The sequence below is a fragment of the Orycteropus afer genome, unplaced genomic scaffold (assembly GCF_000298275.1).
Source record: "Orycteropus afer afer isolate SDZICR_OR568_19922 unplaced genomic scaffold, OryAfe1.0 scaffold00135, whole genome shotgun sequence".
In the NCBI taxonomy this organism is placed as follows: Eukaryota; Metazoa; Chordata; class Mammalia; order Tubulidentata; family Orycteropodidae; genus Orycteropus; species Orycteropus afer.
In genome coordinates this window covers 5623527-5641603 of record NW_006921722.1, presented here as the reverse complement: position 1 = coordinate 5641603, position 18077 = coordinate 5623527, and the positions used below count along the sequence as shown (strand labels likewise).

The 18077-nt window shown below is 49.0% G+C and overlaps 1 protein-coding gene across 1 annotated transcript in view; it reads left to right on the top strand.

The window, feature by feature from the left end:
• IGF2R (insulin like growth factor 2 receptor) overlaps positions 1 to 18077 on the top strand; it is a 99267-nt gene that overhangs the window by 56713 nt on the left and 24477 nt on the right. Inside the window, exons 22-32 of the mRNA XM_007945287.1 lie at positions 2537 to 2732; positions 4468 to 4638; positions 5193 to 5336; positions 5432 to 5607; positions 7173 to 7260; positions 8112 to 8327; positions 9058 to 9188; positions 13409 to 13506; positions 14469 to 14605; positions 15715 to 15905; positions 17809 to 17935. Of these exons, the coding sequence (XP_007943478.1) occupies positions 2537 to 2732; positions 4468 to 4638; positions 5193 to 5336; positions 5432 to 5607; positions 7173 to 7260; positions 8112 to 8327; positions 9058 to 9188; positions 13409 to 13506; positions 14469 to 14605; positions 15715 to 15905; positions 17809 to 17935 (1675 nt within the window). The remainder of the gene's footprint in view (positions 1 to 2536; positions 2733 to 4467; positions 4639 to 5192; positions 5337 to 5431; positions 5608 to 7172; positions 7261 to 8111; positions 8328 to 9057; positions 9189 to 13408; positions 13507 to 14468; positions 14606 to 15714; positions 15906 to 17808; positions 17936 to 18077) is intronic.

The following is an 18077-nucleotide window of genomic DNA, read 5'->3' as shown; positions in this document are numbered from 1 at the left end:
GCAGGGTGATTTTTAGGTTAATTCTTAAGTCCTACCACCACAGGAATCTGCAAGAGCGCTGTCTCTTTAAATATCCAAAATAGTCAAGCCGCTTTTTAAACCTACAGAATGGCGGCGGCCTCCGGACCGGCAAAAGTCTACAGCTCAGCCCACCTTTCTCTTCACCTTCTCTGTTTGTTCCCCAGCCACCGTGCACAGTCCATGCAGTCCCTGGCTAGCAGGGTGATTTTTAGTTTAATTTTTAGGTCCTACCACCACTCGGGAATGTCCAGGCTGTTTGTGCCGTCACGGGCACTCAGGTTCCTGCCAAACCGCAGCTCTGTATGTCTCCTTTTTTGGTATTTTCACACAAATTTTTCTGCTAGCTGGGGTTTAGTCTACTTCTGTATCCTTCCCTTCAAGGCTCAGGGGTCCATGATCATCTTTTGAGTCTGTGTCAATTGGTTTCCCTTTTTTTTTGTTGAAGAGGGTCTGTGTAGTCCTTCTGCCTAGTCCGCCATCTTGCAGGCACTCCGCACCGCTAGTCTAGAGGAGACGGTAATTGTATTTCCGTATGAAGGAGAAATAACCTGGATGGGTATGTTCTAGAATCTTCTGACAGTGCCTCCTTCAAAGACAGCCCCAGCACTATACCGGGGGCAGGAGGTGGGAAACCTCCAAGATTATGACATTCTGTTTTAAACCAAACCCTACAGAAAAGGTCGAAAGCTTTTAACAAGTCTTAGTTTTGATTCGTTTGCATTCTTGTAGCAAGATTGGATTGGAGCAAGAGTAAGCTGTGTAAACAGAGGTTGACATGAGAATGTCTCATAAAACTTGGATACAGAAGAATTTTGTAGGCTCACTGTATGAAGAGCCCAGGACAATACCGGGACAGAATTTGTGACTTAGCAGCACTTTAAAAAACCAAAAACCAAACTCACTGCTGTCGTGTTGGATCCGACTCAATAGTGACCCCTCCTTAGGTTTCCGAGGCAGTATCACTACGGAAGTAGATTGCCCGGCCTTCCTTCCGAGGAGTGGCTGGTGGATTTGAACTTCCCACCTTCTGGTTAGCAGTCCAGTGCCTTAGGTACTTTAGCTTCTCCCTTAAACCAAAAGAAACCAAACCCACTGCCATCAGGTTGAATCCAACTCATAGCGACCTCACAGGACAGAGTAGAACTGCCTACGGGGTTTCCCAAACTAAATCTTTATGGAAGCAGACTGCCTCATCCTTCTCTGCAGAGCACCTGGTCGGTTAGAACCGCTGATCTTTCCATTTGCAACTGAGTGCCTCAGCCACTGTGCCCCTAGAGTTCCTGTCTACCAAGTTTCCTCAGGGATTTCCTCCATCCTGTGGCGATAGCCCCAGGGTTGGAAAGCCCAGTACTGTGGATGAGAGTGTATGTGGCTGCGGGATACAGGAGTAGAGAGGCGGCAGATGAGCTCAGAGAAGGTCTGCTCTGTGAGCTGTGGCCGGTGTTGGAGGCTGTGAGCGTCCCTCAGGGCTCTCGGTCACAGACAGCAGAAACTGACTCTGGATAAGATAAGAAGATTGCTTAGAGGACGGCGCCTGGCAACGGGGACAGGGTGTAGAGGGCCTGCTGCCAGAGCCATCTGCTGGGGCCCCCACTGCCCGCCAGTGTGCCACTCACCGCTCCACCCTGTTGGTCTGCTGCCCCGGTACTCACCAGTGTTCTCCATGCTGCTGGAGCAAAGTGTCCTAAAACACCCTCGAGGGCCCCGAACACCCCAGATTCAGGCACAGCTGAGATACTGGTGCCCATGCAGGACCGCATAGTCCTGGCATCCCAGATCTGTGGTTCCCAAACCCTGGATGCGGCCCTTGGAGGAATGTACCAGCTCCCCCAAACATGGACTCCTAAGCACGCTCACGCACTGAGTCTTCGGATGGGGCTTAGTCCTCATTGGCTGTTTCTCAGAGCCTTTGGGTGGGCTTAGTCCTCACTGGCCATCTCCTTTAAGAGAAATAAGGGCTGGATGTAAGCCTTAACTTCGCACACATTGCCCGTTAGCACTCAACTGCCGCAGAGGAGGCTTTCAGAGTCTTCGTACTGAGGATCCTATTCAGTTTCATTTTCACAGCTATAGTAAACAGCGAACTTTTGAGTGGAGTGATGTCAGTATTTTTAAGAAACACAGGAACTTTGCTTGATATTTACTTGGAATGAATGTAACTTCAACTTACATACCTTCTGTAACATAATTAAAAATACTGTGGGTGTATGATTGCATGTACTTCCTCCGGTGCAGATGGTATGTTACTATACCCAAGACGGTTTATGTGTCTGTATATCACGTTACTATACAGGGCTGTCACGGTAAAGCCAAATGTAAAGGCAATTTATGGATATTTATTTTTGTTTGGACTCTGATTTTTTGCCTCATTCACTAATTGAACTGCCCCCACGTGGGAAGCTGGTGTGTGGAATGATAATGATGCAGTGTTTGGCCTGGTGGGGTTGGAGACGCTGGGTTCTGTCTGGGGTCAGTTACACAGTCTGCTTCAGCACGTGTGGGGTCTGACCTGCAGTTGAACATCTGTGGAGCGATGCCCATCTGTGGGACCATCGAGGGGAAGCCAGCCTTCGGCTGTGAGGCAGAAACCCAGACGGGAGACTTGGAGAACTTGGAGCCGGACCGCGTCGTTGGAGGCGAGAAGAGCCTCCAGCTGTCCACCGAGGGGTTCATCACACTGACCTACAGGGGACTGCCCCACCCTGCCAAAGGTGAGTGGGAGCCAGGCTGCTGGGGTGGCCAGAGGGGTCGTGGCTGCTCTGCACAGCAGGACACTCTTCCTGAGGACAGTATCAGGTTTCCTGTTGACTCTTCTCACAGGGACCTCCCCCTACCCCTGATCCTGGGTCACACATGCATACATTAACCCTAAACCTAACCTGAACCTAAGAGTAACCCTACAACTATCCCTAAACCTAACAGTAACCCGAACCCTAAACCTAACCTTAACCCTAAAATCAATGCTAAGCCTATCCCTAAACCTAACCATAAATTTAAATCTAGAGCTCTCCCTTACATACAGACTCATACAAATAACACACACTCACACGTTAACACACACACTCACACATACACATTCACACACACATGCACACTCACACACCTCCCTTGCTCACCTGCCCTCTGGCTCCTGTATTTTGACCAGGGAAGGGTCCTTTAAAAGTCACTCCATAACTTGAGGGAGACTGGGTGGAGTCGCGGCCCCCCCCTCCCTGCACGCTGTCTCCTGGGCCCCTCTACGTGCTGCTGCTCCCCTGACCAGTGCTGTCACGCTGCCTATATCTCCTGTCAGATGTGGAAGGAATGATGGCAGATAACTGAAATTATGCCGTTTTCTCCTGACTTTCCTTCCTCATCTTCATTCGGTCTTCATTTTATTTTTATGTAATAAACACAATTGTACTGTGTTAAATTTGTCCAAATTCCTACTCTTTTCTGCACTGTGTTACCTAGCAGAGACATAGTTGCCTTTTTCTCCCTGGCATTGAACCACAAGAGCAAGGCTGAGCCTTCGTGGTAATGGCAGTGCTGACCAGTGCTCAGGTGTCTTTGTTGCGCCAGGCACTGTGTGAAGATGTGCATGCACTGCCTGGCCAGTTCTTACAACAGCCTTTGGGCTTTACTGTCCTGTGCTCCAGGCCTCCTGCTTAGCATCCTCGTCCTTCCATGGGTGGCATCAAGGAGGGTCAGCGAGCCACTCCCGTGCCCTGTCCAGTGCCAGGAGCCCCTTAGTCGGCAGAGCTGGGGCTGAACCCAGCATCCTGGATTCTAGTCCTGGCTTTGCTGACTAATGCTTTTCTATTTGCCATATGAAACAGGTCCATAGAAGTTTGGTCATTTGCAGACAGTTGAATAAATAGTTCTTGGGTGGTGCCATTGGTTTGCATTCAGTTACTAACCTCAGTGTTGGTTCAGACTCACCTGGTGGCTCCTTGGGAGAAAGGCCTGGTGATCTCCTTCTGTCAAGGTCACACCCGAGAAAGCCCTGTGGAGCAGTTCTAGTCTGTAACGTCTGGGTTTCCGTGAGTCGGAGTTGACACGACAGCAGTAGGTTTGAGTTTTGGTTTCTGATAAACGAACTAATGAAATTACATTGTTTTCTGAGTCTGTGCTAATGGACTAATGTTATATTTCAGTACTTTCTTGGATAGTAAGAATGCCAAAATATTCAGCTCACGGTATATGCCATGATAACATGGGTCACTGTGGCTCACAGTCTGGGCCCGTCACGATGTGGGTCACTGTGGCTCGTCATTATGTTACAGTAAATTTGGTCAGTCTGTAGCTCAAATCAGTTGTCTTGAACTGATGTGTTTGCACCACGTAACTGCCTTAGACAGCCACTGAGCTGCTTCCTCACAGTAGCCAATCATTGCCGCTCTGTGCTTACTGGGCTGCAGTTGGGGTTATTGCTCCAGCCCTAAGTCTGACCCTCTTTTTCTACAGGCACCTCTGATGCTTTCATCATCCGCTTTGTTTGTAACGACGATGTTTACCCAGGAATACCCAAATTCCTGCATCAGGATATCGACTCTGGGCTTGGGATCCATGACACGTTCTTTGAGTTTGAAACGGCTCTGGCCTGTGTGCCTTCTCCAGTGGATTGCCAAGTCACCGGTACAGACGTGCAGTCGAGGGGTTGGGGACTGGTTGGGGCTGAGGCAGTGCACACGTGTGTGCATGCTGTGTTTTACAGGCACCGTACATTTGTGTGACATGTTTTCTTTGAATGATGCCTGGAGTTGTCATGCTTCTCTGGAAGTGAATCAGGGCACAGAATTCAAAGTGTGAAGCTGTGTTTTGGGATCCAAGTGCTGCTTATGCTCAGAGAACACCTCTCCGGCTAGGCGGGGAATCAGCTCCATGCTGTCAGAGCTGCTTTTTGAGGAAGGAAAACAGTGGAGGATGTTGAAGCTTTCTCAGCTCTCCTCTTGGGCCCCTTACTCTCTGCTGCATCAACTGGCCTCGTCCACGGGGAGCTGTTACTGTGAAAGTAGTTGGGTGGCACAAAGATGCATGTGTGTTTCTGCAGGAACAGCCTGTTGCCTTTGGTGGCTTTCCTTGCTCCTGTTATGATTTCCCCTTTGTGCATTGTCAGTCTCCCTACTGGGGCTTAAAGGTGGTCCTCCGGAGACTCAGGGACGTGGGTTAGCCAGCGTCTTGTGTTTCAGATGCCATCGGGAACGAGTATGACCTGAGTGCCTTGAGCACAGTAAGGAAGCCTTGGACCGCTGTGGACACCTCAGCCAGTGGCAAGAAGAGAACTTTCTATCTGAGCGTTTGCAGCCCTCTCCCTTTTATTCCGGGATGCCACGGTGCGTCCTCTTTTATCTCGACTTCACTCTGTCCCTGTGTGTGGGAGCGTGGAAGTCCGTCTCCCCACTCCTGGCTGATTGTCCTGTTCTTCCAGGCAGTGCAATGGGCTCGTGCTTAGTGTTAGAAGACAAAAGCTGGAACCTGGGGGTGGTGCAGATTAGCCCCCAAGCCACAGTGAATGGGTCCCTGAGCATCGTGTACGTCAATGGCGACAAGTGTGGTAACCAGCGGTACTCCACCAGGATCATGTTCGAATGTGCTCAGACTTCGGTATGTGTTCAGACTAGCAGTGAGCCTCTGTAGCTCCGGTTCCCCTTTTTCTGTTTGTCTGAGGCTTCCATCTAACTTAGGATTTGTCTGTCTGTTCATGGTGTCAGACCATCTGTAGGATTTGATGAGCATACTATATATATTAAAAAAAAAAGAAAAAAATTCATTGCTGTGGAGTCAAGTTCAACTCATAATTATCTTATAGGACATAGTAGAACTTCTCTATAGAGTTTCCCAAGCTATAAATCTTCACAGAAGCAAAGCCCAAACCAAATCCACTGCCATCGAGTCGATTCTGACTCACAGTGCCCCTAAAGGACAGAGTAGAACTGTCCCATAGAGTTTCTAAGGCTGTCATCTTTATAGAAGTAGACTGCCACATCCTGTGGAGTGGCTGGTTGGTTTGAACTGCTGACCTTTTGGTTAGCAGCTGAGTGCTTAACCACTGCATCACTGCTAAAGGGGCAGGGAGGTGGCACCTCTGACCCCCTGTAACTGCACAAGAGGAGGACAGAATCACCATCAGCAGCCCAAGGCATGTTCCTCTGAGGCCAGACATGCCGCCACCCCTCAGCCCTTTTACCAACTGTCTCTCCCGTGGCACCCACCACCTCTTTGCTGGGTTTGATAATCTGCTGCAGTGGTCACACAAAACTCACGGAGTACAGGGTTTATTAGGGAAGATGGTTACAATTTGAATCCAGGAATGTGCTCAGGATTGTGTTCTTCGGTCAGGATGGTCCCCCCCTGCTGTGTCCTTAGACATGCCTCTCTGGCTCTTGGTCTCTTGGCCTGGCCTCTCCGGGCCAGGTAAGCCTCCTGCTCTGTCTTGTGCCTCTTGGTTCTGCTGCCACCGTCTTTCAGCCAGGCGTGTCTCTCTCTCAGCCACACGTCTGTCTCTCAGCAGCATGTCTCTCTCAGCCAGCAGTGGCAAAACAAACCAATCCCAACATCAGAGTTCTATACACCTGAGAGAAAGTGAACTTTCCTAGAAGATTACTTCATGCTTCCCCAGGTGGATGGTTTTAACAAGCAGCTTCTCAGTTACTCACAGCAAAGTAGGAGTTACAAAGACTACGGCTAGAAAAGCCACACCACGTAATTGACTGCACCACACCAAGGCTTCTTGGTAGTTAATGTAGTCCCCTAGATCTACACGGATGGTTCAGTGGTAAATTCTTTCCTGTGGGAGAGCCACGTTCGAGTCCTGGCCAGTTCACTTCATGTGTCTGTGGAGGCTGTTATGTTACCATGATGCTGAGCAGGTTTCAGCAGAGCTTCCAGACCAAGGGAGACCAGGAAGAAAGGCCTGGTCCACTTCGAGAAATCAGCCAGTGGAAACGCTTGTGGATCATGATAGTCTGATCCGTGGCTGACCACGAGGAGGCACAGCACCTGGCACCGTTTTGCTCTGTTGGGCGTCAGGTCGCCATGAGTTGGGCTGCCTCTACTGCTACTAACAACACCACCCTTTTGCTCATGGAGGTTAGCACTTGGGTATTATTTGTGGCTGTCATTTGGCTGATTTCTTAGGAATTGAAAACAAGCTTTTGGTTCTCTTGCAGGGATCCCCAATGTTTCAGCTTTTAGATGACTGTGAGTATGTGTTTGTCTGGAGAACAGTGGAGGCCTGCCCGGTAGTTCGAGTGGAAGGTGAGTCAGGCTGCCCTGGTCCTTACCAGCCAGCATGAATGTGAGACGCAATAGACACTCTCGTTCCTAGTTTGGATATGAAACCGTGTAGTGGTGGCCATGTGGCTGACCATGGAGCTCTTATCATGGGCAGGTAACTCTGATGAGCTGCACTGCCAATCCTACCAGGGAGGTGGTAGGTGTTCCTTGAGAGCCCTGACTTGGGGCTCTGTGTTGCTTTGGTGGACACCAGGTCTTTATCCTGTGTTGTAGGCTTCTAGGAAGCTGTGTGCAAGCAATTTGTATTACCTGTAAGCAAACCAAACCAAACTCACTGCCATTGAGTGGATTCTGACTCATAACAACCCCCATTAGGTTTCCAAGGCTGTATATCTTTACAGAAGCAGACTGCCTCGTTTCTTACACAGAGAGGCTGGTGGGTTTGAACCACTAACCTTTTGGTTAGCAGCCAAGTGCCTTAACTACTGTAACCCCAGAGCAACTTGTTTTACTTGTAACAAAAAAGGAAAAAAAAAAAACTGGCATTGAGTTGCTTCCAACTCATAGCGACCCCTATTGGGTTTCCGAGGCAGCAAATCTTTATGGAAGTAGATTGCCCTATCTTCCTTCTGTGGAGCAGCTGGTGAGTTTGAACTGTCAGCCTTCTGGTTAGCAGTCAAATGCCTGAGGCACTGCCCTACCAGAGTTCCTTTGTATTACCTGTATGTGAAATAAAATAATGTGGAATGGCCACTAATACCTGTTGGGAGTATTTGAAGGCCATACTTACGTGATTGAAATCTGTGTACTCTCTTGCCCAGTGTGACTGTGTGTAATCGCCCTTGCCCTCTGTTTCCTGTTTGTTGCCAAAGGGGACAGCTGTGAGGTGAGAGACCCCAGGCACGGCAATGTCTATGACCTGAAGCCGCTGGGTCTGAATGACACGATCGTGAGTGCTGGAGAGTACACGTACTACTTCCGCGTCTGTGGAAAGCTTTCCGCAGGAGTCTGTCCAACTCAAGACAGATCCATGGTTGTCTCATCCTGTCAGGAGAAGCAGGGACCTCATGGCTTTCACAAAGTGGCAGGTACTGTGTTTTTTATTCTACTTTTGCTGCAAGTGAATGGAGTTAGGTGTTAAGATTTCAGCTGAAGAGTGAGTTTGTCGAGTAGGAAGAATGGCTGCTGTGACCAGGTGGAACAGCATCTGCATGATGGTTCTGGTTTGAGTGGATTGTCTTAACCAGGACCTGTACTGAGTGTTGTTGGCATGTGTATTCCGTCCTCAGTAGTACCTGTTGCTGACTCTAAGATCATTTTCCTTTTCTGCCTTACCACGTGAGGACATAGGAACTAATCCATGATGGGTAGTGTTATCTAGCATTGAGTCAGCAGGGGCAAATTTTGAGCAGGATTTGGCTCTGAGACCACATGGTGGGCTGTTGGTGATTAATGCAGGTCATGCCTTTGGACAATGATAATACATTTTAACATCATTTACAAATGAGGCTAGAAGAGCTGGCATGGTGAGCACCTGGGAAGCTGGGAAGTACTGTGTGGAGGGAAGTGTCTTTCTCTCACGAAGCCAGCTCTGGAGTATTGTCTGTAATGAGCAGCCTGGGGACACTGGAGGGTGGTTTTATTCATCCCACAAGGCACGGTGACCAAGGGCGGCTGTCCAGTGCTAGCAGCCAGGGGCACTGCCCTCTTGAGTCTTTACTCAGGCTGCACAATATGCCATATCTGCTGTGATGAGCCTGGTGACCTGGGCACTTCTTGAGGGGAACCTTTTGTCATTGACTTGTTTCTTCTGGACAGGTCTCCTTACTCAAAAAGTGACTTATGAAAATGGATTGTTAAAAATTAACTACACTGGGGGTGACATTTGCCATAACGTGTATCAGCGTTCAACAACCATCTTCTTCTACTGTGATCGTGGCACCCAGAAGGTTAGTGTGAACTGTGGCACCCAAGGGTGTCCTTTCCCCAGACGTAGTGCAAGCGTCTAAGGATATCTTCTCCCCGGGGTTAGTGTGGGCACCTAAGGGCATCCTCTCCCTGGGGTTAGTGTGGGTTGTGGCACCCAAGGTTGACCTTTCCTCAGGAGTAGTGCAGGTACCCAAGGGTGTCCTCTCACTGGGGTTAATGTGGGCTGTGGTGCCCAAGGGCAACCTTTCCCTGGGGTTACTGTGGGCTGTGGCCCCCAAGGGCATCCACTCCCTGAGGTTAGTGTGATTTATAGTGGCTCAAGAAGACAAAGTAAAATATTAACGAAATGTGCAAAGACCTAGAGTTAGAAAACCAAGAGGGAAGAACATGCTTCTCATTTTTCAGTCTGAACCGAGGAAAAATTTCAAGCCTTGGGTTGCAATATTGAAGGATTCTGTGCGCAAAATATTAAATGATGTAGGAAGCATCAAAAGAATATGGAAGGAATACATAGAGTCACTGTACCAAAAGAAATGGTCGACATTCAGCCACTTCACGAGATAGCATGTGATCAAGAACCAATAGTATTGAAGGAAGGAATCCAAGCTGCACTGAAGGAATTGGCAAAAAACAAGGTTCCAGGAATTGACAGGACACCCACTGAGATGTTTAAACAGACGAAGGTGCTTACTTGTCTTTGTCAGGAAATTTGGAAGATAGCTACCTGGCCAACTGACTGGAAGAGATTGATACTTGTGCCTGTTCCAAAGAAAGGTGAGCCCACAGGATGTGGAAATTATTGAATAATATCATTAATACCACACATGAGTAAAATTTTGCTGAAGATAATTCAGAAATGGTTGCAGCAGTATATTGACAGGGAACTTCCAGAAATTGAAGCAGGATTCAGAAGAGGATGTGGAATAAAAAGCATATAATTGCTGATGTCAGATGGATCTTGGCTGAAAGCAAAGAACACTGGAAAGATGTTTTCCTGTGTTTCATTGACTATTCAAAGTCATTCGACTGTGTGCATGATACAGAATTATGGATAGCATTGCAAAGAATGGTAATTCCAGGACACTTAATTGTTCACACGAGGGACACGTACATAGACCAAGAGTCCATCATTTGAACAGAACAAATGGATACAGCATGGTTTAACATCAGGAAGGGTATATGACAGGGTAGTATCTTTTCACCAGACTTGTTTAATCTGTAGGCTGAGCAAATAATCCGAGAAGCTGGACTGTACGAAGAACCTTGTATCAGGATTGGAGGAAGACTCGTTTACAGCCTGTGATATGCAGATGGCACAAACTTCTTTGCTGAGAGTGAAAATGACATGAAGCACTTACTGAAGAAGATCAAAGACTACAGTCTGCATTATGGATTACACTTCAATGTAAAGCAAACAAAAATCCTCACAACTGGACCAATAAGTAGTTATCTTGATACATGAAGAAAAGATGGAAGTTTGTCAGGGATTTCATGTTACTTGGATCCATAATCAACACCCATGGAAGCAGCAGTCAAGAAATCATGTTGTATCACACTAGGCAGATCTGCTGCAAAAGCCCTCTTTAAAGTGCTGAAGAGCAGAAACATCACGTTGAAGATTAAGGTGCACCTAGCCTAAGCCATGGTATTTTCCTTTCTTATTATTTAAAAAAAATTTATTATGATTTGAAAGTTTACAGAGCAAATTCATTTTCCATACAGCAGTTTAAAAACATTTTGTCTCATGACATGAAATGCAATTCCCCACAATGTAACAGCTCTCTTCCCACTTCCTCCCCGTAGTTACCTCTTCCCTTTGTCCTTCCCTCCCATGTACTCCCGTGTCCCGCCCCCCGCAGCCGTCTCCCTGTGTAAACACTGCCCCTTCTCTTCTCCAGTAATTGATTGCTCCAAGTAGTGTATCCACCTGATGTAAATGTTCAGCACATATGCCTGTCTGCTGTTTAGCTGGAAGCCACAGAAGTGAGTTCAGTTGCATACCTGAAGGGTGGCTAGAGGCCATAGTCTCAGGGGTGTCACCAGGCTCTATCAGACCGGCAAACCTGGTCTTTTTTTTTTTTTTTTTAAATGATTTTTGAGTCTTGTTCCATATTGTTCTCCCACTCTACCCAGAATCTCCTGCACCGATACCCCTCCAAGTGGTTGCAGTGGTAGTCAGGCCCCATCTAGTTCTTCTGGTCTCATAGTCACGTAGGCTGAGGATGTCATGGTCTACCAGTCCCTTGGACTAATTGTTTCTATGCCTCTTTGGTTTTCTTCATTGTTCTTTGCTCTGGATGAGGAGAGACCCAGTGTTGCTTCTAGATGGCTACTTGCAAGCTTTTAAGATGCCTGTCACTAGAACAATGTAGAACAATGTTTTTGTGTAGCCTGTTAGGCCAATTGACCTTGATGTCCCCTGTGACCATGCTCCTGAGCTCAGAGGTCCAACTACTTGCTCCGTCCGGGTAGCTAGCTGTGCTAAAGAGCCACCACAACCTTGCCCCTTGTCAACTTTACTATATACCTAGACATTCTTATAGCACATACAAATAGGCATGTAGAAACATTGTTAACCGTGTACATGGTTATGGGCATACTACCCCCTGCCTAGACATACCTGATTGTTCAGCTGGTCCACACATCTCTCCACTTGTAGACCAATGCTTGCTCTCACTGACAGTGCAGTACTGCACATGCAAAAGGGTTCATCTTTGTTGTATATACCTCCCATGTACCTCTCTATGTCTTCCTCTTCCTCAATGCCAAGCCATGGTATCATCAATTGCCTCATATGCCTGTGAAAGCTGGACAATGCATAAGGAAGACTGAAAAAGAGTTGATGTTTTTGAATTATGGTGCTGGTGAAGAATACTGAAAATACCATGAACTGCCAGAAGAATGAATAAATTTATTCGGGAAGACGTGCAGCTGGAATATTCCTTAGAAGTTGAGAATGGCCAGACTTATCTCACCTGCTTTGGTCATGTGGTCAGAAGAGAGCAGTCCCTAGAGAAGGTTATCATGCTTGGTAAAGTGGGGGATCAAAGAAAAAGGGGAGAACTCTCAATGAGATGGACTGACACGTGGCTGCAGTGATGGGCTCAGGCACAGCAGAGACTGTGAGGATGGCACAGAGCAGGGCACTGTTGGTTCTGTTGGACACGGGGTCACTGTGAGTCAGAGCTGACTCGATGGCACCTGACAGCAACAACACGGCACCCAGTGGCATCTTCTCCCCGGGCTTAGTTTGGGCTGTGGTGCCCAAGGGCATCTTCTCCCCGGGGTTAGTGTGGGCTGTGGTGCCCAAGGGCATCTTCTCCCCGGGCTTAGTGTGGACTATGACACCCGAGGTTGTCTTCTCCTTGGGTTTAGTACGTGTATCTGTGTACCCAGGAGCATCTTCTCCCTGGGGTTAGAGTGGACTCTGACACCCAAGCTTGTTTTCTCCTTGGTTTAGTAGATGCATCAGTGCACCCAAGAGCATCTTCTCCTTTGGGTGGGGGCTGCTCTCTTGCTGGTGGATCTTTATGAGATGGATCACTTTTTGATCTTATAAAAGCTCCTCATTAGCCTAGTTTAAAATACAGGATTTGTGGAAAATACATTGAAACATTCATTGATTTATATAGATTTTAATAATCTCTTGTTGTCGTCATCCTTAAAGCATAAACTGACATTTTGTGTTTTGTGTTTTTATTTTATTGTGGAAGATGATATTACATACTATAAGATATATGGCATTTCTACCATTTTTGAGTGTCTGACTCTGGCATTAATTGTACCCACCGTGCTGTGCACCTTCAGCACAGTCCATTTCCTGACTTTTTCCTCACCCTAAACAGAAATGTGGTACCCCATCCGTCATTCCCATCCCTTCTTCCCCTAGTCTCTCATCATCGTGAATAATAATAAATTTGCTTGTACTAGATATTTCATGTAAGTGCAGTCATATGCTATTTGTTCTTTTGTGTCTGACCGACTTCATTCAGGATCATGTTTTCGAGGTTCATCCATGTTGTAGCATGTATCAGGACTTCATTTCTCTATGCCTAAGTATTCTGTTGTATGTGCTTACTGCATTTTGGTAATGAGTTCATTGTTAATGGACACTTGGGTCGTTTCACCTGTTGGCAGTGGTGAACTGTGTCCTCTTACCTGTTTGTGTTCCTCCTTTCAAGTCTCCTGGGTGTTTACTCTGGAATCCACTTGCCCCATCTGTGTCTGTTGACTCTTCCAGCCAGTGTTCCTGAGGGAGACGTCAGATTGCTCATACCTGTTTGAGTGGCGCACACAGCACGCCTGCCCACCCTTTGAAATGACCGAGTGTTCATTCAAGTAAGTTCATTTGCATGTTGACTCTGGACAGTCAGGTTGACGTCATGTGATTCTGCTTTAATAGCTAGTAGTCCGGGAGGCATGGGTTAGATTTGTCAGTTAATTTCTCTTGACCTCAGTTCCTTAAAAGTTGAATGAGGAGTTGGATTCGGTTAGCTCCCCAGTCCGTGTGTGTGTGTGTGTGTGTGTGTGTAGGGTTGAAGCTGAACCAGGTATGTGTGTGTGTGTGTGTGTGTGTGTGGTTGAAGCTGAACCAGGAAACATAAACTTTGCATGATTCAAAGTCTGAGTGGTGCAGATGGGCCAGGGGTCACCTGTCCTCTATCCCTCCCTCAGATATGTGTCTCTGGGGATACGAAGATGGAGAAGGCCTTCTTTGAGTTGTTGCCACATGGCGACAGTGGGGCAGTGGGAGGTGGCGGAGGGTGTCCAGAGCTGGGAGGACGAGGGCATGCTGACTGCCAGCTTTCTTAGTTCTTTTGTTTTGAACTTAACTTTGTGACCTGTGACTCAGATGCCTCATGACATTGGGCTGCATTGCAACACCGTGTAAAGTTGAGGTCTTTGTTTCCTGTTCATTTTAGCCGTTGCTGTTTAGATTAAGTCAGACCCACCCAGGCACTTTACAAACTAGACATCCTTGGGTCCTGGCCCTCGAGGGCTTGGTTCCGTAGGAGCTCTGCTTCTCGCTGCCTGAACGTGGAGAATGCTTATCTGTCAGACTTCTGTGTGTGTGTGGGGGTGTTGGTGGTAAGGTTTGCGGTTTCCTGAACTCAGAGTCATCTTGCTGATTCTGACTGGATGTGGGAAAGAGCTGCTGTCAAGTTCTGTCATCATGTAAGATCGGAGTCAGAGAACGTCAGGGAGGGGCGTGCCTCACGTATGGGAACGATAGTAGCCGGAGTGACACGTGCCTAAGTGGATGCTGACTGAACCTAATCGTGGCTTTCTCTCCACATCAGAGATGGTGCCGGCAACTCCTTTGACCTCTCCTCCCTGTCAAAGTACAGTGACAACTGGGAAGCAGTGACGAGTACGGGGGCCACAGAGCACTACCTCATCAATGTCTGCAAGTCCCTGGCCCCACAGCCTGGCACTGGTGAGAGACACCTCTGCTTTGTAGCGCCTGTGCTGACTTTACCGGGAAAGATGGACTGGAAATGGGATCCATTCCCTGAGGCACCCTGCTCTCTGCCAAATGCCAGCAGTTTGGCCAAGAAGCAGGGGAAGGGTTATTTAAAGGGTCCTGATGACTGGCCCCTGATGTGTGGTCCAGGACAAATGATCACTGACGGCTCTGCTGGGAAGGCCAGACTCAGTGATTTCGAGTATGAGTGAGTGGAGTAGGTGGAAGTGGTATTGGTGGTAAGTGGCCGCCTTAGCAGGGTTGGCGTGTGAGTGGATGGAGTAGGTGAAGTGGTGGTGGTGGTGAGTGAGTCTTAGCAGGGTACGAGATAGGAAGCTGTAGCGTAGGTCTCGGGGTGTACTTCCCACACTTACTGATAAGAGTGTGAGGGGTGGTCCTTTTCTAATGCAGGATTGGTGCTGGAATACTCAGTGCCAGCAGTGAGACTAGCGTTCAGGTGTGTGCACGTGGCAGCCGTGACCCAGTGGCCACAGGTGCTGCCCAGGGCTTCTATGGCATCCTCAAGAGTGAGCTTGTCCCCTTTTCTCGGAGTTGAAGATGGCTGCACCCACAGCATTTGTGCCTCCACTGCAGAGGGTGGTTTTGCATTTCCTGTTCTGGGGGGCTGGGGCCGTGGGCCCAGTTTGCCACGCTGCAGTGCACCAGAAGAAGAATGGGGCCATGGCTCGTCGTCTGTGGAGTGGGGCTGGTCCTTCACCCAGCATCTCACAGATGTTTCTAGAATTGAGTTATTCATTGTTTGGCAGAGTTCTTGGAAATATCTTGAATAAGGACATTGGCTCCATCTAGATATTTTGGCTCCATCTTAGGTGGTGTTCACAAATACCTTAAACCGCCTGTGCATTGGGTTCTCACCCCCAGGCCTACCCGCTCTGTGGTGAGGCAGCATTGACATGAGTGAGAACTCATGTTGGGACCACTGTGATCTGACTTGTGCAACGACGCAGCAGATACTTTGTAGTGGCTTGCAGTTCCTGGTGTGTCTGCCCTTCCTTGCTCGCTGGATACATTCTTGATGGAAAACCACTGGAGTGAACGTAATCATACCACTTGTGTTGTAGAGCCATGCCCCCTGGAAGCAGCTGTCTGTCTGCAGAATGGCTCCAAGGCTGTGAACCTCGGCCGGGTGAGGGACGGCCCTCAATGGAGAGATGACTCAATTGTCCTGAAGTACGTGGATGGGGACTTGTGTCCAGACCAGATTCGGAAAAGGTCAACTACCATCCGGTTAACCTGCAGCAAAAGCCAGGTGGTGAGTGACAGCCCTCCTTGTGACATACTCCCCCAGTGACATATCCCTCCTAGTGACATTCCCCTACTGACAGAGCCTTCCAAGTGATACATGCCTCCTAGTGACAGAGCCCTCCTCATGACGTATCCCCTCAGTGACGTACCCCCCAGTGGCATAACCCCCTACTGACAGAGCCTTCCTAGTGATATATCCCCCCAGTGACAGGCCTCCTCATGACGTATCCCCTCAGTGATGTACCCCCCAGTGCCATAACCCCCTACTGACAGAGCCTTTCTAGTGATATATCCCCCCAGTGACAGAGCCCTTCTCATGACAGACCCCCCAGTAACATACCCCCCCACTGACAGAGCCCTCCTCATGACGGAGCCCTCCTGGCCACAGCCTTGGCAACAGCCCAGATCTGAGGGTCTGTGAGTCCAGTGTCCCTGTTTGCCAGAGGGTGTGAGCTCAAATGTTGTCAGCAACTTAGCTCAGCAGTGAGTGAGGCGAGCCTTGTTCTCAGTCCGTGGAAGCAGTTTCTTCCCCATCGCCTCAGATGCCCGACCGGGCAACTCTGACTTTCATATCAGCTGCTTCTCTCTCACATTTGAGTGCAAGGCTGTACAGCAGACTGAGGTTGACCACATGCCCTTTGTGTCTATGGGGGAAGCTGGCAAAGAGTGGAAGGTTGGACAGACCTGCTTTGGATGGTATGCTCTCAGGCCCAGCTGTGTGGCTAATCACTCAGTTACTGTAATAGCTTAGTCATCCTCACACCAGCTGTATTGGACTTACCAAATTGTTGCATGGTTGAGAGAGTGAGTCTGCACTCCTTCCTGGCCTGTTGTAGGTGCTGTGGTTGGAGACCATCTTTATGACTGACTTTGTCCCCTGGTTGGTTGGTATGCAGCACTTAAAGCAGGCTTCAGCTGAATTCATGGTTTCTCTTGGATGGTTTTCACCACAGCAAGGCTGTCTGTGAAATCCCGGAGAAGACCAGTGTCTGATTACGTGTGGTCCGAGTCACAGCTAAGTTTAGGGAAAAAGGCCAGTCTGGACTACCCACTAACTATGAGGGTGGGTGACCTGGCTCTCAACGTCTGTGGCCAGCAGGTGGGGTAGGAGGAGCCCAGGGCACAGGACGCTCAGGGCTGCCCTCCTGACAGGAGGCACTGAAGTTTTCTCTGAGGGAAGAATGTACAGAGTTTAAACTAGACCACTGGGCTTCTGGGGCCTGGAACCAGGCCTGGTGGACTTTCTCAGCTCAGTATGTGACAGAGAGGCTTATGGGGAGGGAGGAACAGAGGGGCTTGTGCTGGGTTCTGTGTGAGCCCGAGTCCCTAGGAGGGGAACCAGCAGGGCTTGTCATAGCTGGCAGCCAAGCCAAATATCGGGTTCATCCGTAAGGAGGTAGGAGAGCGGTGTTAACGTTCTGTGCGGATGGTAATCGACTGAGAACCCAGAGCAAGCCTGAGCCCACGCAGGTGGATGGGTTACTGACATTAACTGCTGGTTCTGTTGGCGGCCCCATTTGCTTTGTCCATAGCAGATTTCCGTTCGCTTGTTTTCCAGAATTTAATAAGGTGTTCATTCAGTGCTCATGATACCCCTTTGACAGCCTTTGCCCTCCTGACCCCCACACACACCCGTGTTGTGTGCTTTAGTCTTGGGAAACCCTTCCTGGCCTCCCCAGTAGGCTTTCAGCCTCTGGGTTAGTTGAAGCCCCTGTTTCAAGTCCCCAGTGGTATCTCAAGAACACTTGTGACCCTTTGGTTTCCTAAACTTGCCCCTCACCCCGTAAAGACAGGGAAGTGGAAAGGCCCTGTGCTCAGAGCTTTGCGGAGAGGCTCAACCTTGGCTTGAGGTCAGTTGGAGTTTCTGTGTACAGCAGCCCTCACGTGGGAACTCTTTGTCTTGGCTGTAGAATTCCAGGCCCATGTTCATCAGCGCCGTGGAGGACTGCGAGTACACCTTCTCCTGGCCCACGCCTGCCGCTTGTCCTGTGAGGAGCAACGTGCATGACAACTGCCAAGTTACCAACCCTGCCACAGGTGAGGCCTTGTGTGGTCGCCAGCCCCGCCATGGTGAGGCCCGCGTGGTTGCCAGTCCTGCCGCGGTCAGGCCTCTCACAGTCGCCACCCCTGCTGAGAGCAAGGCCTTACATGGCCTCTCACAGTCGCCACCCCTGCCGTG